Here is a 23,544-nt window from a genome sequence, read left to right as displayed (position 1 = left end):
AAGCCCAATCGCTCGCTCCCGCCCCGGCCGCGCGGCGCCGCCTCCGCCATTGCTGCGAGCAGAGCGGGGACGCGGAGGCTCGGAGCGCGTCGGAGCCCAGACCTGTCGGAGCCGGGCGCGGGTGAGTGCGGGAGGCCGCGGGGCTGGGGCTGCGGCTCGGTCCTTTCTGCCGCGAGCGGGCTCCGGGGCCGCTGGTCTCCCCTGGCAGGTGGGGCGGAGGTCTCCGGGCGCGGCGGCGCCAGGGCCCGGGACGCGTGTGGAGCCGCCGGGCGGCGGCAGCCCCCTCTCACCCCCGCGGGGCGTCCCTGAGCTTTCGTCCGGCGGGACCGGAGTCTATAAAGACACAGCCCCCCTCACCCACGGGCCGTGACCGCCGCGTCCTCGCTGCCCCTCCTCACAGACGAGGCGGGGGCTGGCGAGTTGGGGACAGCGGGGGGGGTCCTGCTCGCCGTGACGACCGGCGCGTCCCTCCCTCCACAGGCGGCAGGCTCGGGTTTCCCGGAACCATGGTGAAGTTGGGGAACAATTTCGTGGAGAAGGGCACCAAGCAGGCGCTGCTGGAGGATGGCTTCGACACCATCCCCCTGATGACGCCCCTCGATGTCAATCAGCTGCAGTTCCCGCCCCCGGATAAGGTGAGAGACCCCGCGCTGCGCACCCCCCCAATCTCCGGCGGCGGCCGCAACAAAAGAAAGCCGCCGCGTGCTCAGGGGACTCGGAGTGGGGCGGGCTGAGGGCCCCTCCCCCTAGGAAAGCCTACCCGCGCGGCACTCAGGATCGGTGATTTGGGGGCCTGAGATGACAGCTTCATGCAGACATCTGAACGCGGCGGGAAATGTCCCTTTTTGATTTTCGTGGGAGTCTTGTCCGAGAGGTGTGCCCGGCCCCATGGCTGCCACCCCAGCCCTGCTCCTGCCCCGCGGCGGGGGGCGGAGGGAGTACTCTGGGTCTGGGGGGAGCGCAGGCGTCGCTCCCCCTCGTGCCTTCCGTGGGTGTCCAGTCGCAGCCCAGTTCGCCCCACTGCGGGGCTGAGGCCAGTTTTCTCGGCCAGGTGGCCTCTCCCTAGGGGCTGAGTCCCCTCCTCACCCTCTGCGCGCCCTCCCAGGCCGGCTGCTGATGCTGCAAGCTGCTGCTCTTCCTCCTTTGTTCTTTTGTGAAATCTCCAAGTGGTGCCCCTGTCCCTCAGCGTCAGCGCGCAGCTGGGGACAGCCCCCAGGTGGTGGACTGTTTTAGTTTTCTTAAGGAATCCTGTCTTTTGTTGAATCCAGCGTCCTCTGAAGTATATAGTCTGTTTTTCAGGGAGAATATTCTCAGGAGTTAACTCTTAAAAGGATCAACACCATGTTTAAAAGCCTACACAATTCTACTGTAAAACACAAACCTGAAGTAATAGATCCGTCTCCAGCCCCACCACCTTGCTAGTGCTTAAAAACCACCCCGGCCAGGAGCCACGGGCCACGGGCGAGCACGCTCTGTTCCCGCGTGAAGTGCATTCGCATTGTGCTGCCGTTCTGGGCCCGGTGAGGCTCTGATTCAGGCTTGGTTGTGTATCTGGGCGTGTTGGTGATGGCTGGCCATGGGGATGGGGGGGGTATTCCTAGGGGGGCTCTTCCCTTCGAGACCAGTCCTTCATTGCCAGGTGGGCCCTCCTGAGTGGGCATATGCTCAGCTGTACCGCTGGGTTGTGTGGGGAGACAGGGCAGGAGCGGGGCTGGCACAGGGGTGTTGCAGGTCAGAAAGGAGGATCAGCTGGTCACAGTGTGCACCCGGGCCACAGTGGAGCCAGGTGGAGCCATTTGGGGCACTGATGGTCTGAAGGAGGCTTCTCCAGAGGGAGGGAGGGGCGGGCTGGGCTGGGCTGCCTGAGGCCTCGGCTTCCCGGCCCCCATCCGGGCATCGCACCTGCCCCACGGCCCCCACCCCTCCTCCCGCCTCGCCCCCAGAGTGGCGGTGGCCTGGCCTGGCCGGGAACGCCGTGTCCAAGGCAGCACCTGTCAGGCGACTCCTCCTTCCAGCCTGACCCTCCTCTTTGGCCCTCAGTCCGCCTCATTCCCGGGCCGACTGGTACAGAGGCCGCTTGACTCAGGGAGGAGTTCAGGCCGAGTGGCCTAGGCAGCTCGGAAAGGTAATGAGTCTCCCATTGCTGGGTGTATTCAAACAAAGGGGGCGACTGGTAGGGACACCCCGGAGAGAGGAACTCTGGCAGGGACTGCGGGTTGGTCTTAAAGATTGCTGAGGACAGACGCTCCTGGCAGGGCCTCCTGCCCTGCCCTGCCCTGCCCTGCCTTGCCAGACCGGACGGCTCTCAGACGAGACCAGTCTGAACCCAGACGGCAGCAACGTGTTGTTCGTAGCCAGGGTTCAGGGGGGCGGTGTCACCTGTCCCAGGTGACAGTGTCCGAGGGCAGTTAGGGTGGTTGGTCAACAGGATCTGTTCTGAGAACGGGTACCGAGTGCTGGGGTTCTGGAGGTGCCACAGTGACGGTCGTCACCGAGCTGGCAGCGGGGTCAGGGCCATGTCCCCTGACGCTTCTTGAATGCGGACTTGTGCACCAGGCACGGGTCTGCGCGCTTCACGGGTGTAAATCCCCTCCTCTGCCGACCCTGCGAGGTAGCCAGCATCACTACCCCGTTTGACAGGTGTGCAAGTGGAGGCCCCGAGAGTAAGGGACTTGCCCAAGGTCACCCAGCCTGGTAGCGGCAGATGCAGCTTGAACCCAGGCCGAAGGGACCCCGACCCCACGGGCTGATGTTCTGTGGCTTCCTCACCTCACGGTGCCCGTGGGGATAGTCCTTGCTCCCATTTCCCAGGCAAGGGCACTGAGGTTCTGAGTGGCCGAGTGTGTGCCCAAGGGCACAGAGCTAGCCAGGCACAGCTGAACTTCAGGGGGACAGCGGGGTGATGGTGCAGCATGTCCCCGAGACGGGCTCCTTCTGGCCCCTGGCTGCCATCACCTCCACGCTGACTCTGCATGGGGGGGCAGAAGGGAAGGCAAGCCGTGCTTACAGGCAGTGTTTCTCAGTGACACCCAGGTGTGGGCCACTTTCTCCCTGAGACTGATGCCCAGGGCACAGCTCAGTGTGAGAGCCACGCCCCCTGCCAGCTGCCTGCCCTGCGGTGACCGTCCTGACCTGCTGGGTCTTCCTCATTCTGCCCTGGGTCCTGCTGTCTCCCCCAAACTGGGCCACCAGTGTGGGGACATTGTCATGGGGGGAGGGGAGGGGACAGGGCTCTCCGGTCCCACAGCCATTTCCTGGCTCCGTTTCTGGGAGTGGGGGTGTGGGGGTGAGCGTGTAGCCCCGGGCACTGCCCCTGCCTGCCTCCTGGTCGAGCGGGGACAGGGGAAACAAGGTGTGACGAGGGCAGTGACAGCGAGGAGACACTGCCCATCCGAGGGAGGGGGATGGAAGGCGTGGGAGGGGGCTCCCCGGAAGCTGGTCGGGTGGGGGGAGGGTGTGCGTGGGGCAAGGCAGGCGGGCTTCCTGGCTAGAAAGACATCTCCGCCTCAAAGGATGGTGGATGCGGACAGAGACGGACCCGAGATCAGAGTCCCTGAAGGCTGGTGCCTGCGTCCCCCTAATCCTGGGGGGACATAGTGGACTCGGGTCTCTGCTTCACCCCCGGCTCCTCCAGAGACCAGTACAAAGCCAAAGCACCCTGACGCCACCTGGCCCAGCGACGGGCTTGGACTGCGGACGGAGCACTGCGTCCAGTGTCGGGAGTGGTGCTGGGTCCTGTTAGCTGGCCACCGGCTGGCCGTGTGGCCTTGGCCAGTGAGCTGAACTTCTCTGCCCTGGGTCATCGCAGTCCCCTCCTGGGGTTGCCACTGGGATTCTTAGGGGTCATCTCGCTGAAAAGTCTGGGCACAGAGGAGCTGGCCAGCGCGTGGTGGGGAGCCTGCTCCCACGCATCCTCTGGGCAGACGTGTCCGAAGGCGCTCGGTCGCACCGCTGACCAAACATGGGCTTCTGCGTCCTCACCCAGGTGGTCGTGAAGACGAAGACCGAGTACGAACCCGACCGCAAGAAAGGCAGAGGGCGCGCGCACAAAATCGCCGAGTTCACCGTCAGCGTCACCGAGAGCATGTCCGAGAGGTTCAAGGTGAGCGGTCCTGGGGCGGGGAGGTGGGGAGGTGCTGCCGGACCTCAGGAGGGGGCCTGGGCTGCAGAGACGACATTACCCCGGGGAGTGACGGGGACAGGGTGAGAAGCGGTTGGTCCGGGCTGGTCCCAGCTGGGCCAGACCACCTTGTGGTTTTTAAAAACTTCTTCATCTCTTCATCTTCCCCAAATAATGACGTATTACGTAGTCTTACTAATGGGGGAAACCCGCCCCTAAACTTTCTTTTACACAGATGTCATAAACACGTGAAAAAGCCACTCAGCAAACATGAAAGTCTTGACCTACCAAGTTCCAGGGAGGAAAGAGGAGGGCAGTTGCTGCATTTCTTCCCTGCGCCACAGACCCGAGCCCCTTCCTGCTGCTAGCTCGTCTCCGCGACCCTCCCCCCAGGTCGGGGCAGTCGGGAGAACCCATTTTGCAGATGGGGAAGTTGAGGCATAGAGCAGGGTGTTCTGAGGTCGCAGATAAGCTGTGTTGATGTAGGAACAAGTTAGGGTACTGATCTTCTACACACTTGCTCTTGGGGACACACGAGAGACGGTGGCGCGGTGGCCCTCACCCAGATGGAGAGGGGTGGTCTGGAAGACATTGGGGTCTCCGGGCCTTGCAGAGTGGCCTTGGCTGGCTCTCACGTGGACGCGTGAGCACTTGGCTCGTGCTGGGCTAGGTGCCACACACTTGCAGTGTCCAGAGTGTCTGCACACGGGGTCCCGTCGCAGCTCCGTGACCACCCTGTGGGTCGGTTTTAGATGAAAGGGGAGCCCGGGGAGGTGAGGGGGCTGGGCGGGGTGACCGGGGAAGCCGGGCACGACCTGAAACCCCGCCTCCTCCCAGCTGCTCCATGCTGCTGCACGGGGCTGGGGAAACGAGGCCCCGCAGGGCTGTAGGGCGAGGGGTCTCCTTGGGCCAGCTCACCTGACCCTCCTACAGCCCTCCCGGGAGTCAGTGCTGTCAGGACAGCCCGTGCTACAGGTGGAGGAGCTGGGGCGCAGGGGGGTCTGCGGCCGCGGTCCCGCCTGGTGGTCTGAGGAGGGGGTGTGGAGGCAGAGGCTCTTCCGACAGCTGCTGGCATGGCTGCGAGGTTCATGCTCGGGACCAGGAAGCACTGCCTGGAGGTCACCCCCTCTCCCGCTCTGGCCAGCCAGCCTAGCCTCATCTGCTGCCGCTCACACCCTGCCTGCCCATCTGTGTCCTGGGATCGTCCCTGATTGAGTCGGAAGTGACCTTGATTTGAAGATCCTGACAGCCATCACTCCCCAGAGGGGAGGGGTCGCCACCTGGACGTCGGAGTCTGTCTGGGTTTCTCGTTCTTGGTTTGCCGTGGCCTCTCCCAGCTGGCGTGTTGCTTGAACGGCCATCTCTTCGTCTGTTGAATGTCCACTGGGTGCCAGGCTCTGTCCCCCACCTCTGGTGTCCCTTGTTTGTGCTTTGCCCACACACTCACCTGGTACAGGTCCCCGGGTCCCTGCTTTAGGGCATGGGTGGCCACCAGGGCTCCCAGCAGCCACAGCCGGGCCTCTGGGTGGTTGCCTGGCTCCCGTTGCCCAGAGCCTGGGCTCCAAAGACCCAGGAGGACCTGTGCCCATCTCAGGGGACTGGCTGTGGTGGCCAAACCCTGCCTCATCTCGGCCCCCGCCTCCTGGGGATGTCTAAGAAGGAGGAGTATGAAGTTTGTGCTCGGCGCTGCCCTGCCCTGCAGTGAGCCTGTTCCCCAGCCTGTCCGTCAGCAGGCCGGTCAGCAGGCCGGGCGTGCTCAGGTGCTCGCCATCTGTGCCCGTATAATTCACAGGCACGCCGAGAGGGCGCACTAGCCCCTTTTACAGATGAAGCTGTTGAGGCCCAGGTGGTCACCGATTGGGGGAGGCTGGGGTACGCCCCTCAACTCCCTGCCTGCGAGGCCAGGGTCTTTCCACCAGCCCCGTGCCACATGCGCCCCCCTACAGGCCTCAGCTCCCAGCTCCCACACCCCACCCATCTCCAGTGCCAGCTCGGAGAGTAGCTCCCCCGTGGAGCCTCCGGGGCTCACCATCGGCCTTCTGGTGTTCCCACAGCCCTCTGCCAGGAGGCGGTGACAGCGCCTAGCGTTGTGGAGGGCTCCCACGAGTCACAGTCCGGGTCCGGCTTGTTCCGTGTATTCCATCCTCATGAAAACCTCACTAAGGGCGCCCCATGTCTGTCTCCGTGGTAGAGTGGAGGCAGAGAGCTTGACCCCAGGCCGTCTGCCCTTGGCTGTGACCCCTGAGGTTCATGGTTTCCCCTGGGGGACGTGGGGAGCGCTCAGCCCAGGCCACTTGGGGCTGTTCAGCTTCCGGGAGCCCTTCCCCTCCGAGACCCTGCACCACACAGAGCAAGTCACCCCCTCAGCAGCCCACAGCTACGTGGCAGCCACCCATCCTGCGTCCTCCAGGGGTAAACCGCTTCTCTCTTTTATGTCATGGGGCCCTGGCCCCTCTCCCCTGCGCCCCCTCCTCTGAGGGGCTGTTCTTGGGCCAGGCATCGCTTCCAGTGAGGCCTGTGACCAGGCGTCCCCTCGTTAGTGATCTGGGAACAGGAATCAGGGCATGTCACCCTGGAGAGGTCGTCAGTCAGAAACGAAGGCGCAGGGGCCCAGACGGTCATCAGCCCCTGGGCGCCAGGCAGGCTGAGGGCTCTGGACGCCCCCGCCCGACGGTGCCGAGTGTTGGGTTCAGCAGCCCCGCCGATAGAGCCTGCTCTGTGGGCCTGACGCCGATAGATCCTGCTCTGTGGGCCTGACGGGGGCATAGGCCCTTTACAGGTGTCACGTTTCAGCCAGTGGGGCAGGGGACCCGCCAAGGGTCACAGTCTGAACCCGGCTGGCCAGGTAGCTTGGCCGAGAGGCTCACGGGCTGAACTCACAGAGGGAACGGCCTGTACGCCGAGTGGCACCTCCTGCTGGGGCTTCCAGGCCCTTTTAGCAGGGAAGGGGGTCACCTGGCTGCTGTGGGGTGACTTTAACAGAGGGCCCCGGACCCTGGGACCTGGGAATGTGTGTAGTGACAGCTCTCTCCAGATGGACCCCTTATACATGGGGGTGCGCTCCAGCGCCAGGTCAGGGCTTGGCGCCTTTTAGAAATGCTGAGTGTGTGCCCTTCTGGAATGTTCTCTTGGCCTTTTATCGCCATTCTGTTTCTGGCATCTCTGTAGGCCCTCCCTCGGGAGGCGTCGGAGTTGGGGACCCAGTTTCTGAACACGGGGGGGGGGGGCAGACCACCTTCTCCATCCTCATGGGGACCGAGCCCCTGCCGTGTTTGTCCCCAGCCCAGGCGTCTCCTCAGGTCTCTCCGTCTCCGCGTAGGCGGCTCAGGAATGAAACTGTGCCTCTCAGCTGTCGACGCGACTAGTAAATAATGTCTCCTTTGTCTCTAAACGGTGCGGTTCAGGGCCCCGGCGCCTCCGCGCTGAGCCTCGTCTTTGTGTGCCTTCGCGTGGCGTCCCCCAGACGCGATGTCCTTTTGGATGTTACTTCATGGAGATCACTCGGGATTAATCTCTTGGCTACGAGGTTGCTAGGCTGGTTGCTAGGTAACTGCTGGCTGGGGACGGGGTTTCCTGAGAGCTGCTCTGGGATTGCAGGGGTGCGTTCTGCAGCAGCGACTAAGGCTCCAGGCTTCCCAACACGTTCTTGTCAATGAGAAAAGCCAAGGCGGATTTGTGCCGAGAACGCACATTTTCCTCATTGCGCATTTGGGCTCCCCCGCGCAGAGCGCTGTCCGGGAGCTGTGGGGGTCCCCCGCTCACTGACCCCCCTCCCCCTCCCTTGCACAGACGGGGCCATAACTGGGTGGGTTCAAGGAGGGTCCCGGCAGGGCGCTGCCACCCCCTTTGTGCTCAGCGGCCGCCATGCCAGGGTCCTCCGCACGCCCTCTTTGTGAGTTAAGGGTCTGGGCGAGCAAACCGCACCCCCTCACCCTTGCGGTGCGCCGCCTTTGTGGCTCTCAGGGTTGGCCTTGCCTGATAATGTCTTCCCCGATCAGCACAGAGCTGAGACAAAGTCCTAGAAGCGGAGACCTCGTTTGTGTGAATGGTCTCGGTTGGCACTCAATGCTGCAGTGGCGGATTGGGGGGTTGTCCCTGTGCCTGTGTGTCCTGTCACAGACGCGTCTGGGGGTGGTCTGCATCTTTTTCTCACGTCCTTAGTGACCTTGAGCACAGTCTCTGATACTCCCTGGGTGTGTGTGAGGACGCATTTGTTAAATGTTTACGGACAGCGACAGCCTTTCCTTGGCATGCAGCGGTGGTGGTGCTGGGGTCTTCGTGTGGTGGCCCTGAGGCTCCTGGAGGTGTGTCTAGACACCCCCCGGCCCCTGCTGAGCACCCGTGGGATTCGGCCGCCCGGTTCTGAGGGTGCAGAGCCCATGTTTTCTGGCCCAGCTGTCAAGTGGGGGCTTCATCCAGAGTCGGATAATGGGGGGTTCGGTCTCCTGCGGGGACCCCCGTCTGTGTTTTTTGTGTGGGTTACCTAAAATATTTAGTGTTGTGAACACTGGATAATGTCAGAGTCAGCTTAATTTCCCCAAGATTTTTTTTAACGGTATTCCTCAGTGGAATGCACATTCCTTCCCCCTCCCCCAGGGGCGGCGGACAGCTGGGGAATAAGAACAACCCAGCCACTGTCCGCCCAGCACCCCCAGGGCCCCACTTAGCCAGGATTGTTTCTTTCTGTCTTAGTGACAGTCTTGAGGGTTGGTCTTGCTGTCCTGATGTTCGGGGGGGTGGGGTGGAATTAAGATCAGAGAGGTTAAGGAGTAGGCTCAAGGTCACCCAGCTAACCAGGACTGGGGGTAGATTTGGACCCACATCCCGACGACACCAAGCCCACCGAGCTCTATCTCCCACACCCGCAGGGGCTCCGTGGGGTGACCGACTGCTGCTGCAGACATCAGAGTCCCCACCCCAGTTAGGCAGTTGGGCAGTCAATCCCAAGAGGCCCCCCCCACAGGAGGAGAAGAGACCCCAGGCCAGAAAGGGCAGATAGGAACACAGCACATTGAAATGCCAGTTGAGTCCCTCATCTATAAAATGGGGTGCTTCCTAATTCTCTTTTAGAGAACTGGTTTGTGGACCGGGGCCTAGGAAGTTGAGTGGCCCAGACCAGGACACTGTGGAGTGGTGGTGGACACAGTGCTGTGGGGATGCCCAGGCAGAAGTGTCATCCATCCAGGACTGGGAGCACCGGGACACGTGGTCCCTTCTTGACAAACGCCTCGTCGGGTTGACGCCAAGCCCACCCCATACCCCACCGGCCTCCATTCCTGGCTGCTCCTCCCTGGAAACAGCCCTCAGGTCCCTCTCGCCCCTGGGCAGGGCTGTGCTGGGCTGTGCTGGCTTGGGCTCGCCATCCGGCCCTGACTCCTGCCTGCTTTTGTAAATTGTGGTAAAATATACGTAAACACAGAATGTACCATTTTTAAAGTGTTGGATTCCGCGACATTTAGTACATTTGTAGTGCTGTCCGGCCGTCACCACTGTCTAGTTCCAGGACACTTTCATCACCCCGAGAAGGGACCCCATCCGTTGCTGGTCACTTCCTGTTCCCCCTCCCCCAGCCCTCAGCAGCTGCGGATCTGCTCTCTGCCCCCGCGCTGCCTGACCTGGACGTCTCATGGGAGTGGAGGCAGACACTAGCTATGTGGCCTCTCGGGACTGCTTCTCTCACTCGGCATCGTGTTCTCAGGGGCCATCCACGCGGTACCAGGTCTCGGGGCTTTGCTCCTTTTCACGGCCGAGTAATACTCCATCGCGTAGACGTTCCACCTTTCGTTTATCCGTCATCAGTGGGTGGACACCCCGGCTGTTTCACCCTTTTGCCTACTGTGACTAGTGCTGTCGTGAACGTTCACGTGCAAGTTTTCGTTTGAACACCTGTCTTTAGTTGTTTCGGGTTTGTACTTAGGAGCAGAATTGTGCCTTTCTGTGATAATTTCACATTGGAACGTATTAAGAAACTTGATTGCCGCAGCAGCTGCGCCATGTACCTTCTTACCCGCTAGGTGGGAAGCCTTCCAGTTTCTCCACATCCTCACCAACGCTTGTTATTTATTTACCTATTTTATTACAGCCATTCTGGTCCGATCACGGTGCTTTTGACCCGCATTGCCCCAAGGGCTCGTGATGCCCAGCGTCTTTTCCTGTGACCGTTGGCTGTGTGTGTGTGTGGGGGGGTCTTCTCTGGAGAAATGTCCACTTTCAGTCCTTTCCCATTTGTCACTGGGCTGTTTGTCCTTGTTTGGCGAGCTGTCGGAGTTCTTCATCCGTCCTGGATGCGAGACCCTCACCCAGTGGCAGACAGTTCCCACCACGCTGGGGGCTGTCCTTTCACTTTCTTGCCAGAACTGTTTAATTTTGGTGAAGGACAGTTTCTTTATTTTTTTTTTATCTTGATAATGCTCCAGGATTTTTTTCTTCTTTTTCTTTTATTTAGAAAATAAACTTAATGGGGGTGACATTGGTCACTAAGCGTTCACGGGTTTCAGGTGCACATCTCTGTAGCATTTGAACTGTGGATAGTGTGGTGTGACCATCACCCAAAGTCCGGTCACTTTTTGTCACCATATATTTGTCCCTCTTGACTCTCCTCCCCCAACTCCTCTCCCTTTGGGAACCACTTCAGTTTTGTCTGTGTCTCTCATTTTAATATCCCACTGTGTGTGAAATCATATAGTTCTTAAGATTTTTCTGACTTACTTATTTCACTCAGTATAATGTTCTCAAGGTTGTTGTAAATGGCCATATGTTCTCATTTCTTATGGCTGAGTAGTATTCCATTGTATCTCTGTACCACATCTTCTTTATCCAGTCCTCTATCAAGGGACACTTTGGTTGTTTCCATGTCTTGGCCACTGAATAAATGCTGCAATGGGCCCTGGCCGGTTGGCTCAGTGGTAGAGCGTTGGCCTGGTGTGCAGAAGTCCCGGGTTCGATTCCCGGCCAGGGCACACAGGAGAAGCGCCCATCTGCTTCTCCACCCCTCCCCCTCTCCTTCCTCTCTGTCTCTCTCTTCCCTTCCTGCAGCCAAGGCTCCATTGGAGCAAAAGATGGCCCTGGGCGCTGGGAATGGCTCCTTGGCCTCTGCCCCAGGCGCTAGAGTGGCTCTGGCCTCGACAGAGTGACGCCCCGGATGAGCAGAGCATCGCCCCCTGGTGGGCGTGCCGGGTGGATCCCGGTCGGGCGCATGCGGGAGTCTGTCTGACTGCCTCCCCGTTTCCAACTTCAGAAAAAAAAAATGCTGCAGTGAACATGGGGGTGCTTGTGTCTTTGCACACCCATGTTTTTAATTGTTTTAATTGTACCCAGTAGAGGGATTGCTGGGTCAGATGGTAGTTCTATTCTTAGTTTTTTGAGAAACCACCATACTGTCTTCCATAATGACTGTACTGGTTTACATTCCCACCAGCAGTGAGTGAGGGTTCTTTTTTCTCCACAGCCTCTCCAGCACTTACTACTTGTTTTGTGAATAATAGCCAATCTAACAGGTGCGAGGTGGTACTTCATGTATCTGTTGGACATTTATATGTCTTCTCAGGAGAAGTGTCTGTTCAGGTTCTCTCCTCATATTTTAAATTGGATTGTTTGCTTGTTTGTTGCTGAGTTTTGTGAGTTCTTTATATATTTTAGATATCAACCCTTTATTATCAAAGCTGTTGTTTGTGAATGTCAACTCCCTTTGGGTTGGGTGCCTTTTTGTTTTGTTCTTGATTTCTTTTGCTGTGCAGAAGCTTTTTAGTTTAATATAGTACAACTTATTTTTGCCTTTACTTCCCTTGCCTTTGGGGTCAAATTCATAAAATGTTCTCTACGACCAAGGTCCATAAATTTAGTGCCTATGTTTTCTTCAATGTAATTTATTCTAGGTCTTTATTATTACTGTTGTTGCTTTTAGAGAGAAGAGAGAGAGAAGGGGTAGGTGGGAAGAAGCATCAACTTATATTAGTTGTTTCTCCTATGTGCCTTGACTAGGTAAGCCTGAGGTTTTGAACCAATGACCTCAGCATTCCAGGTGGACACTTGATCCACTGCACCACCACAGGTCAGCCTCAGATTTTACATTTAGGTCTTTGATCCATTTTGAATTAATTTTTGTGCAGGGGAACAAGGCGTAGTCAAGTTTCATTCTTTTCCATGTGGCCTTCCATTTTTCCCAGCACCGTGTATTTATTGAAGAGGCTTTCTTTTCTCCATTGTATGTTTTTGGCTCCTTTGTCAAAGATGATTTGCCCCTATGTATGTGGTTTTATTTCTGGGCTCTTGTTTTTCTGCCAATACCGTGCTGTTTTGGTTATCATGGCTCGATAGCAGTGGTAGTCAACCTGGTCCCTACCGCCCACTACTGGGCGTTCCAGCTTTCATGGTGGGCAGTAGTGGAGCAGCCACAGTATAAATAAAAAGATAGATTTAATTATAGTAAGTTGTTTTATAAAGATTTATTCTGCCAAATTTAGCGAAAATCTGACATAAATTACTTGGTAAGTAATTATTATTATATGCTTTAACTTGCTGTAACTCTGCTTTATAAATTTTATAAAGTAAAGTTACTCCCCTACTTTATAAGTCACCATGACTGTGGAACTGGTGAGCGGTTAGGAAATGTTACTACTAACAGAGATACAGAAGTGGGCGGTAGGTATAAAAAGGTGGACTATCCCTGCTCTGTGGTATAATTTGAGGTCAGGTAGAGTGATACCTTCAACTTCATTCTTTATTCTCAGGATTGCTTTGGCTATTTGGGGTCCATATAATCTGGTGATTTTTTGTTCTTATAAAACGACATTTGGATTTTAGTGGGGATTGCATTAAATTTATAAATTGCTTTGGGTAATATGGCCATTTTAAATATGTTGATTCTTCTGACCCATAACCATGGAATATTTTTCCATTTTATTGTGTCTTTTTCAGTTTCTTTTAGTAATGCTTTGTAGTTTTCAGTATATAGGTCCTTTACATCCTTTGTTAAATTTATTCCTAGGTATTCTATTTTTTGTTGCAATTATAAAATGAATTGTTTTTTTTCCAATTCATTTTCTGAAGTGTCATAGTTGGCGTATAGGAAAGCAGTAGACTTTTGTGTATTGGCTTTGTATCCTGTGACTTTATTTGTTTATTGTTTCTAATGGTTTTTCAGTGGCATCTTTGTGGTTTTCTATATACAGGACCATGTTATCTGCAAAAAGTGATACTTTTACTTCTTCTTTCCCCGATATGGATGCCTTTTATTTCTTTCTCTTGCCTGATTGCTCTGGCTAGGACTTCCAGTTCTATGTTGAATAAGAGTGGAGGGAGTGGGCAGCCTTGTCTTGTTCCTGATTTTAGAGGAAAAGCCTTCAGTTTTTCACCATTTAGTTAGTACTATATTGGCTGCTGGTTTGTCATATATGGCCTTTATTATGTTGAGGTACTTTCCTTCTATACCCATTTTATTGTTTTAAACATAAATAGATGTTCTATCTTATCGAATGTCTTTTCTGCATCTATTGATAGGATCATGACTTTTTGTCCTTTGTTTTGTAATTAACTTTTTGGTTGTTGTTCCTTGCCCTTTTGGTCTTGTATTTAAGATACCATTGCCAAGTCCACGGTCATGAAGATTCAGTTCTTATAGTTTTTTCTAAGAGTTTTATGGCTTTAGCATGTAGAGGTAGATCTTTATTCCATTTTGAGCTGGTTTCTGTATATGGTGTGAGGTAAGGGTCCCATTCTCCTCTTTCTCAAGCAGCTGTCCAGTGGCCCCAACACCGTTGCTGAGGAGACTGTTCTTGCCCCATTGAACGATCTTGGCACCTGTACTGAATGTCATTTGACCATGGCACCCGGTTTTATTGGACTCGCTGTTCTACGCCATTGCTTTCAATGGCTGTTATTATGCCAGTTCCATACTGTTTGGGTGACTGTAGTTTGGTAGTAAGTTTTGAAATTGGGGAGGCTGAGTCCTCCAACTTGGTTTGTTTTTCTTTGTTTTCAGGATTGCTTTGGCAATTCAGGGTCCCTTGCAATTTCCATTTCTGCAAAAAAAGGGCTGCTGGAGTTTGATAGGGACCTCATGGAGTCTGTAGATAGTGTAGGAAGTGTTCCCATCCTAACAATGTTACCCCTTCCAGTCCACAAATGCAGGATGTCTTCTGCTTATTGGGGTCTTAATGTCCTTCAGCAACGTCTTATACTTTGCAGTGTACACGTTCTTTCATCTTTCCCTGCAGGCGGTAAACTCGGGTTGTAGTAACACCTGTGACTGTCGCCCGTGCGAATCAGAGGTGTTTTTGTGTCACACTTCAGTTCTTGCCAAGATCCTGGGACCACGTTTACCCTCAACGTTGCTTTGAAATCACAGTATTTATAAGATCTTGTTGTTTAGTATGTTAGTAAAAAAAGCATATATGTATATAGATATATCTCTATATATCTATATATATCTTGCATGTATGTATATCTACATTTTTGCAATATTTTAATAATAATATTTCAACATAATTGGCTTTCTTTGCATCCTACGTATAGTGCTGTGCATTTTTTTAAATTTTTTATTTATTTATTCATTTTAGGGGGGGAGAGAGAGAGAGAGAGAAGGGGGAGGAGCAGGAGCATCAACTACCATATGTGCCTTGACCAGGCAAGCCAGGGTTTTGAACTGGCGACCTCAGTGTTTCCAGGTTGATGCTTTATCCACTGCGCCACCACAGGTCAGGCGTGCTGTGCATTTTTAACTGAGCTGTGAGTGACAAGTGTTATGTTAGCTTCAGGTGTGCAGCATAACGATTCAATGTCTGTATGTATTGGGAGATGATCAGTCACCACTGTAAGTCTAGTTGACATCCATCACCTCACAGAGTTACCCATTTATTTTCTTGTGATGAGAACTTTTTAAGATCTCCTCTTAGCAACTTTCCACTAGACTGTACGGTATTAAGTGTGGCCACCATGCTGTCCATGACAGCCCCAGGACTCAGACCAGCCTTCCCCCCCCCCTCCCCCCCGCTACCGGGAGGCAGTGGGTCCTGTGAGACCTTTCCTGAGCTAAGATGGTGCTCAGGAAGCAGTTACTTTTCACGTATACGGGAAAACCGAGCGTCCCCCACACCCGCAATTCAGTGTACGCACCCTGCGTTCCGTTCATCGTGACTGAAATGCTTAGTTTCACTCAGTTTCACGCTGGACGTTAACACCGTTCGGAGCCCTGGCCTAGGCTGTTCTGACCGACCCTGGGACACAGAGGAAGCGGAGATGAAGCCAGGATGCGCGCGGACGCCGTTCAGCTCTGGCGGCCGAGCTCCGGGGGAAGAAGGTCGGCAGACGGCGCGCGCCGCTCGGGGTGCCGCTGCCCGCGCCCTGGCTCGCTGCAGAACAGACGCTGCAGGCTGTCCTTGCTTTTCACCTTTCCCCAGAAAACTGAAAACCCTTTTCATACAATTTTTTGTTAGTGAAGACAGGCACTAATGTAGGTCTTTCCTGAAAGTGACATGGCATACAGAGAACTTTTGAAAAGTATGGGACACGCCCGTACCTGCAAATTGGTACCATGTGACCCCCTGTGTTCCACCCAGTTGTATCCTGCAAATTAAATTGCTGATTAGTTGTCACAGTATTTCCGGTGGAGTCTAGGGTTTTCTATGGACAAGATCATGTCATCTGTGAGTAGTGATGGTTTACTACTTTTCCAGTTTGGAGGCCTTTCTCTTGCCCACTCGCTCTGGCTAGGACTTCTCGGTGCTGTGTTGGATAAGACTGGTGAGGGAGGGTATCCTGGTTTTGTTCCCCACCTTAGAGGAAAAGCTGTCTGCTTTTCACCGTTGAGCACGATGTTAACCATGGGCTGGTCGTTGATGGCCTTGATTATGTTGCGGTATGTTCCCTCTCTACCCACTTTGTTGAGAGTGATGTATCATAAGTGGATGCTGGCTTTTGTTAGATGTTTTTCCTGCGTCCACGGAGACGGGCATTTCCTAATACACCTCATTAGCACCCTTGTTTTGCTAATGAGGTGTATCCCACAGATTGGTCTGTGGGTGTCGAACCACCCTTACATCCCTGGAATGAATCCTACTTGACCGTGGTGTGGGATCCATTTAATGTGTTGTTGAATCCACGTTGCAAACATTTTGTTGAGATTATATTCTAGCCGGGTTTCTGAACCCGTTGTGTGCCATGGACCTCTTGTAATGATGCTTGCTCACTCCCAGAATAAAATATGGAAAGGATTACGAAGGAGGCATTTATATTAAATACAGCTCTCTGGGAGGCAGCCCTGTAGCTCCAGTCTGTGGAGAGAGCCGATGAAGCCGGCCAGAGTGCCGCTGAAGGCTGCTGGCGGGGGCTGGGTCCCAGGCGGGGCAGATCTGAGTGAGCCGTGGCCGGGAGTAGGTGTGGGGAGGAGGCTCGGCCAGGACCGGGTGGCAGGCTTGGGGGAGGCTGCGTGGCCTGGGCCGACACCCTCGCTGTGTGCCCGAGGGAGCAAGGGATGACAGCTGCAGTAACAGGAGCAGGTGCTTCCTTCCGTAGCGCCCCCCGCATGCCCCGGTGCTGCCTTCAGCTGAGTGCCACTTGAGTCCTCGGCTGCTCCGGCCCTGGGAGCTGGGTCCCCGCACTGCCATTAGCGGGCAGGAACCTGGGCCCAGAGGAGCCCCGTGACTCAGAGCCAGGCTGCAGGGGCTGCCCTGTGACCGCGCCCTCCCCTCCTCCCGTCCCTCCTGTGCGCCGGCCAGCAGGGCTGCTGCTCCTGTTGGAAATTCCTGAACCTGCGTGGCTGTTCCCTCTGAGCCCCTTCCCTTTCCCCTTCCCCTTCCCCTTCCCGGACAACCAGACCTCACGCTCAGCTCACTCTGCCGTCTCCCTAGGCTGCTGGGCCAGGTGCTGTGTCCCTGCCGCGGGAACCGGGTAGCACTTTCCCCACGGGCCCCTTGGACCCTGAGGCAGCTGGGGCTCCACCCTGTCAGCCTTCCTGAGCCCAACACGGTGTCCGTGTGCGGTGTGGGTTGTCCTGGCGGACCAACTGGGGATTCTCTGTCCCTTAGAGAGGGTGACTGCCCTGACAGTGAGCCCCTTCAAGGCCCAGACCCAGTGTCACTCTGTGCCCCACGCCCCGCGTCCTCCGGCTGGGGCAGGACCCCCCAGCTCCGCGCTCTCCCCACACGCTGTCGCTGTCGCTATCACCCGTTTCTCTGCAGGCCGCAGCTGACTAAGCACACAGGACACCGTCAGGGTGGGAGTGACGGGGCCCAGGAAGCCGCCGTTCCTGCTCAGCTGGTCTCAGCTCCAGGGCCCGGCTGGTGTCCAGGTCTCAGGAGACAGTTGTGGACCAGCTGGTAGCTGGTGGCTGTGGCGTCACCCTGGTGACTGGCGGCAGTCAGACGGGCAGCCATCAATCACGTGTCCAAGTGTCCATGGGGCTTGGTCCTATTTGTACCCAGAGCTCTCAGTGAAGGGCCTGGAACACTAAAAATAGCTGATTTATGAAACCAGGGGTGACGTGTGGCTATGTTGAGAACGATACAAGAAGCTGTCCGGGAAGAGCTTCCGGCGCCCCTGTCCCCAGGCCGCCTGGCGCCTTGCTTCTGTGCCTGATTCCCGAGACGGGCTCCGCAGTCGCCGAGTGCGTGTCTGTGCGCAGCCGCGTCTGTGCGTCCGTGCGCAGCCGCGTCTGTGCGTCCGTGCGCAGCCGCGTCTGTGCGTCCGTGCGCAGCCGCGTCTCTGCGTCCGAGCGCAGCCGGGTCTGTGCGTCCGTGCGCAGCCGCGTCTCTGTGTCCGAGCGCAGCCGCGTCTCTGTGTCCGAGCGCAGCCGGGTCTGTGCGTCCGTGCGCAGCCGCGTCTGTGTGTCCGAGCGCAGCCGCGTCTCTGTGTCCGAGCGCAGCCGGGTCTGTGTGTCCGTGCGCAGCCGGGTCTGTGTGTCTGCCGCCCCAGCGCACGGCCCCCCTGCCCTGACGCCGTCCCCTCTGCCCGCAGGTCTCTGTGCTGGTCTTTATCGCCCTGGCCTTCCTCACCTGTGTCGTCTTCCTGGTCGTCTACAAGGTGTACAAGTACGAGCGCCTCTGCCCTGACGGCTTCATCCTCAAGGTAAAGCCCCCCTCGTCCCCACCCCCCAGCCCGAGACACCTTTGCACCCGCATCTCACCTGACCTCGCAGTGGCTGAGGGACAAGCATTGAGCAGGTGTAGCTGGGGCCGGCAAGGGAGCCCTGGGGGAGGTTCCTGTGGGCGGCCCTGCTGGGACCAGGGCGCTGGTGGGCCCGTGGTCAGAAAACTCCCGGGGAGGCGGGGAGGCGCTGCGTGGGGCTGACCCCTGGGGGATGGAGAGGCAGGGCTGCCCACAGCCGTGCAGCGGGGACCTGGGGGCGGGGCTGGCACACGGACCGCCATCCCGACTGGAGCCACCGTCCAGTGCACCTGCTGCCTCGTGGCCCCCGCCCGTGAGGCTCACTGCCCGTGTGGTGGCTCGGTCCACAGGGCCGGTGCGTGCACAGCACCTACCCCAGCAACGGGAGGGCAGGAGGCAGAAACTGGAGGGATGCAGGTGAGAGGCGGGGCCGGGGTGGGGGGAGGCAAGGGCACTCGTGGGACGTGCGCCTGTTCCCACGCCCTGTGTGTCCGGGCCCCATGTTTGGTCCTGAACTTTCCAGAGCCCGTGTGAAGGAAACGCAGTCGTATCCAGGATTAGCACTGCTGATGTGATGGCAGGCGAGCCCGCTGTCTGACGCTGAGCACGGGCAGGGACAGGCCTGGTTTGCCCGCCCACATCACTTTGTCTGGGTGTCGCTGATGTGGGGGGCGGGGCCCTCACTAAGTTAGCAGGCAAGGCCGGAGTCCACGCTGCTGGCGCGGGCCCTCTTCGTCCTCCATTGCGCTGTCCGCCCTCCCTCCACCGACCTGTGTTCCCTGATGGCCACACGCTGGGTGCTGCTGCTGTCCCAGGGGCTAGAACACAGCAGGAGCTGATCAGGGGAGGAGCCCACCTTCCTGAGGCTCCCCGGCACTCTCCAGAGAAAGTGAAATCAATGATAGAAGCCAGAGGGTTATAAGCACTGGAAAATGGAAAAGCAAGCCAGGATCACGGTGCAGCTGCTGGGAGGGTGGTCAAGTCTGAGCAAGGCTTGTAGGGGGCCCAGGCGGGGGCGCCAGGCAGGGACCTGGGGAAGCGCACCCAGGCAGGGGCGGCCCCACCCCCACTCAGGAGGCCCTGTCCGCACCCTGGGCTGCAGCTGAGTCCAGTCTGTTTGGAGGTTTGGAGCCTCCATGGTTTAAAGGAAGCTGACCCAGAGGCTGGGGGCTCCAAGGAGGGGGAGGCTGGCCTTGATCCAGAAGCAGGTGAGCGAACGCTGTAGGCCACAGCCGAGCCAGGCGGGCAGCGAGGGGCATGCATGCAGGAACCCGGCCAGGCAGTGGGAGGCAGCAGTCTGGGAACTGGCTGGGGCCAGAATGCAGGGCCAGGCAAAGGTCGCTGGAGGAGGAGAGCGGTGGGATGGTCACTTGGTGGCCCGTGGAGGCTGGTGGCGGGAAGCGAGTGACAGGCAGTGCGATGACCTGGGAGGCTGCTGCTGTGGACCAGGGAGCAGGTGAGGGTCTGGGCTGGGTGGGTGCTGGGCTCAGAGAGGGGAGGCTCATGTGACATCGAATTGGAACGTGATCTGGGAGCAGGAGGTGCAGACCTGGTCCAGAGCGGGTGACTCAGAGGGATGGCTGTCACGGGGAGAGGGCAGAGATGTCACAGGAGCAGTGACCTGATGGGAAGCTGAATGCACAGAGGACAGCCTCCTGGGGACTTGAAGTCCCCACCCAGACAGACTGCTCACAAACAGGACAGAGCCCCAGGGCGGAGGAGGGGCACCCTGCAGGGCCACAGCGGGCTGGCACCTGGTCCGGTGGAGTCTGGGGAGAGGTCCAAGTTTCGGGTGCACGGCCAGCCTTGGGAATGGGGAGTCCCTGACCGAGTGTTCCCAGGCTCTTGTCCCTTGGGACGCTGGCGTTTTCCACTGGTGTCTGGGCCAGTGAACAGCTGGGGGCTGGGAGGTGGCCAAACCCCACTGCCCTTGGCTGAGGCTGGAGAAAGGGGAGGTGTGAGTGTGCAAAGTCTGCATGTTTGTGTGCGCGTTATCACACGCCGACGCCAGACTTACGAGGCGCCCTTATCCCAAGATCTCTGTATGCTGCCGGAAACCCTGTGGGGAGACACTGTGGACCCCACTTCGCCCACATGAAGACGCAGCACGGAGATGCCGGTTCTGCAGGCCTCCCATATGTTCCCCACATTCCTAAGTGCAGCCTCGTGTGGCGCCGGATACGGTGTGGGGTTGGGTCACTCAGGTCTGTGGAGACGGGCAGCCGGCGGACAGATGCCCAGTTTGGAAACTGCTATGTGTTAGGAAGATAAGAGAGATGGGGTGACTGAGAGCCTGGGCCACCTCTTCATGGGGGGGGGGCGGTGTCACAGGGCTCCTCAGGCTGGGAGCTGAGGAGGGGCCCGTTCGGTACTGGACGGGCGAGGATAGACTGGGCTGGGCCTGCTGACCCCAGGCCCAGGCGGCCCAGCAGAGCTTCTGGGCGTGGAGGGCCCAGCAGGCAGGTGTGGAGGGAGCCCCCCAGCCTGGCGGGCGAGGATGGGCTCCTGATGAGCTGGCCTCTCCCCAGTGCCACTGACGGTGGCCTGAGCCACGTGTCACAGGATTTAAAAGGCAGAGTGGGCGGGGGGGGGGGGGGCAGGGTTTCGGCCTCTCTCCGAGTTTACAGACGGGTTTAAACATAGTGGGGGAGCTTCCCCAGACCACACCGGCTGTACACGCGGGTCTCCCTTGTGGACCGTCCGTGGACACGCATGCTCTTGGCAGGACTCACATGTGAGGAAGATGGAATGGCAGGGACACTCGTGTGACAGGGCTGTCAGGAACACCCAGTGTGTGACCTCACTGGTCCCATGATTATTTCTATTTCTGGCTGAGGAAGGAGGCGCAGGGTCAGGCCCAGGACCTCCCCAAGCCCACCCGCGGGCGACACGATGGCCGGAGGGGCCAGGACACAGCTTGTCGTGCGGCTCTAGGCGCGCCCGGGAGGCCCTCCTCTCCGGGTTCGGCCCACCCAGCATCCAGCCGGCCTCCGGCCTTGCTTCTCGCTGCCCCGTTGTGTGGCCGCATGCTGACGTCTGTGCCCGTCCTAGCCTGAGCTGTGGGCTGACCTCCGGCAAAATGCCCAGAGGGCAGAATTTCACCTGGGGTTTCTGGCCATCGGAAGCCTCCCCTTCCCCTGCCCTGGACTCTGGCCTGTAGGGAGGGAGCCTCTTCCTTGTTAGGGGACAGTTGCCCAGGACAGGCCCTGCCCCCCACTCCATGTGCCCTCCTAGGTCCTCAGTGGCTTCCTGCTTTTGATCACAAGGGTGCACTGCCACCCCCAGCAGGCCCTGCATGGTGTGTGGCCTAACCCTCGGACCCTCACTCCCACTTAGAGAATTTTGTCACACTCCTATTACTCTGCTCTGGCCACTGGCCTTCCTGTCCCCTGCCCCAGTGCCCGCTCTCCCCTCCCTCCCTTACCAGTACAGCCGGCTCCAGACCCCGCCCACAGGAACCTCTCCTCCCTCCTCTTGCTGTTTAAATGTTACTTCTCGTGCACGGGCCCAGAATTCCCTTTTCTAGGTTTAAGGTGCCAACGAGCCCAAGGTCTGTCATGAAGCAGCAGGCCTCTGTCCTATCACACACGCCTGGGGGCCCACGCCCCTGTCACACCTTGGTTTATAGCCACGGCTCTTCCATGGTGGCTTAATCAGGGCCCTGCGGTCCCTCAGCCCGTGTGCCCAGGCGGGGCTCCACGCCTGCTCTGCGAGCCCAGGGCCTGCGCTCTGGGGAGACGCCCCTGTGCCTCCCTGCGCTGACCACGCGGCTTGGCGGCCCCCTGTCTTTCAGAACACCCAGTGCATCCCCAACGGCCTGGCGGCCTACTACGCGGAGCAGGACCCCCAGTCCCCGGATAAATTCTACGCCCTCGTGAACCGCTACAACCTGGCCAAGCAGAGCGCCACGCGCTCTGTGTCACCGTGGGCGTCCCTGCTGTCGGAGGAGAAGCTGTCGGAGCAGGAGACGGAAGCCGCGGAGAAGTCGGCTTAGCGAGATGGGCAGGTTCCTTACAGTGTGTCACCTGAAGGTCACACAGGGACTCTGAGGGACATTTCATCAAATATAATAACCGATAACTTAGAGGTTACTCATTTATGGTGCAACCGCTTCTGTTTGCTAATGCTGCTTCGCAAATAAAACTTGCTGCAGACCACCCACGGGCGTAGTCGAGTGCGTGTCAGCGCTGCCCCCCAGCAGCTGACGGCACTTTCCATGTTAAGAAATCTTAGTTTAACTACTTTTCTGAGATTTATTGGATGCTGTGGAAAAAACAAATTCACACTGGATATGCAAGGGGTTTAGACTTCAGATAACGCATTTGTGGAACTGATTTTTTAGGCGACCTGCTGTGTGCAGCCCTAAGGCCCTGCCACAGCTAGAGGGGCCCCGTTCTGCCTGGAGCTGGCGGTCGGAGGCACGGCCCCCCCCGTCACCGAAACCCCGGGGGACGGGGGCCCGCAGGTCACTGTTGGGCCGTGTTTTGCTCGAGTGCATGTGGACCGAGTCAGGGCGAGGGGAGGGCCCCAGAGCCGGGTCCCCGTAGGTAGTCTGTCTGCTCTGTGATGTGTCGGTTGAACAGGGAGGCAACCAGACTGGTCCTCCTGTTCACCTCTATTATGAATAAATTTGCCCCAACGGCCCTATTAGCAAGTTAGTGGTTAAGAGATTAGTTGGGTGGGAAGAGTACAAATGTAACTGCTGGTGAGCCGGAGCTGCTTTGACTTGAATTTTGTGAGACGGCTGTGACCCCTCTGATGTCAGCGGCAGACAGGAGAGGCTGGGGGTGGGGGGGTGGCACCTGCCACATCCAATTACGACACTGCAACTCAATCTTTGTAAGAAATCTGTTTCCACCTGAATCTTGACATTAAAGTATATGTTTACAAAATTGCCAGTTAGAGAAACTAAGTGTATAAGACGATTAAATAGGACGAAGATACTCATTTTCTCCCATGTCGTTTGAATGTGTTGTTTTTGGTGGACGTGTCAGAAGTTCCTAGTTCTTACTAGATCAGAAATAAAGGACACAGTGCGACAGCTGCTGGGACAAGTGTGGTGCTCACAGCCCCACCCCTGCCGCTTCCTGAGACGTGCTCCCAGCATATGCTGCTTTCTCTCCAAGGGACGGCAACCACAGGGCAGTGGGGCGTGCTGGGGCCGCGGCACACGGGGACCACGCGTGAGGGGGTCCTGACCGTGCTGGGGCCGCGGCCCACAGCGAGACCACGCGTGAGGGGGTCCTGACCGTGCTGGGGCCACGGCACACGGAGACCACGCGTGAGGGGTCCTGACCGTGCTGGGGTCACGGCACACAGGGAGA

General features: G+C 57.6%; 1 protein-coding gene across 1 annotated transcript; it reads left to right on the top strand.

Moving 5' to 3' along the window:
• Nucleotides 1–23,177, top strand: NSG1 (neuronal vesicle trafficking associated 1). The gene is made up of 5 exons (XM_066386096.1): nucleotides 1–121; nucleotides 481–635; nucleotides 3,986–4,102; nucleotides 18,071–18,181; nucleotides 22,014–23,177. Exons 2-5 carry the CDS (start codon nucleotides 507–509, stop codon nucleotides 22,212–22,214), a joined length of 558 nt encoding a protein of 185 aa, XP_066242193.1. The 5' UTR covers nucleotides 1–121; nucleotides 481–506; the 3' UTR covers nucleotides 22,215–23,177.
• The last annotated feature ends 367 nt before the right edge of the window (nucleotides 23,178–23,544 follow it).

The sequence above is a fragment of the Saccopteryx leptura genome, chromosome 5 (genome assembly GCF_036850995.1).
Source record: "Saccopteryx leptura isolate mSacLep1 chromosome 5, mSacLep1_pri_phased_curated, whole genome shotgun sequence".
NCBI classification, from domain to species: domain Eukaryota; kingdom Metazoa; phylum Chordata; class Mammalia; order Chiroptera; family Emballonuridae; genus Saccopteryx; species Saccopteryx leptura.
Note: the sequence above shows the minus strand (reverse complement) of the source record. Positions and strands in the feature narration are given on the sequence as shown.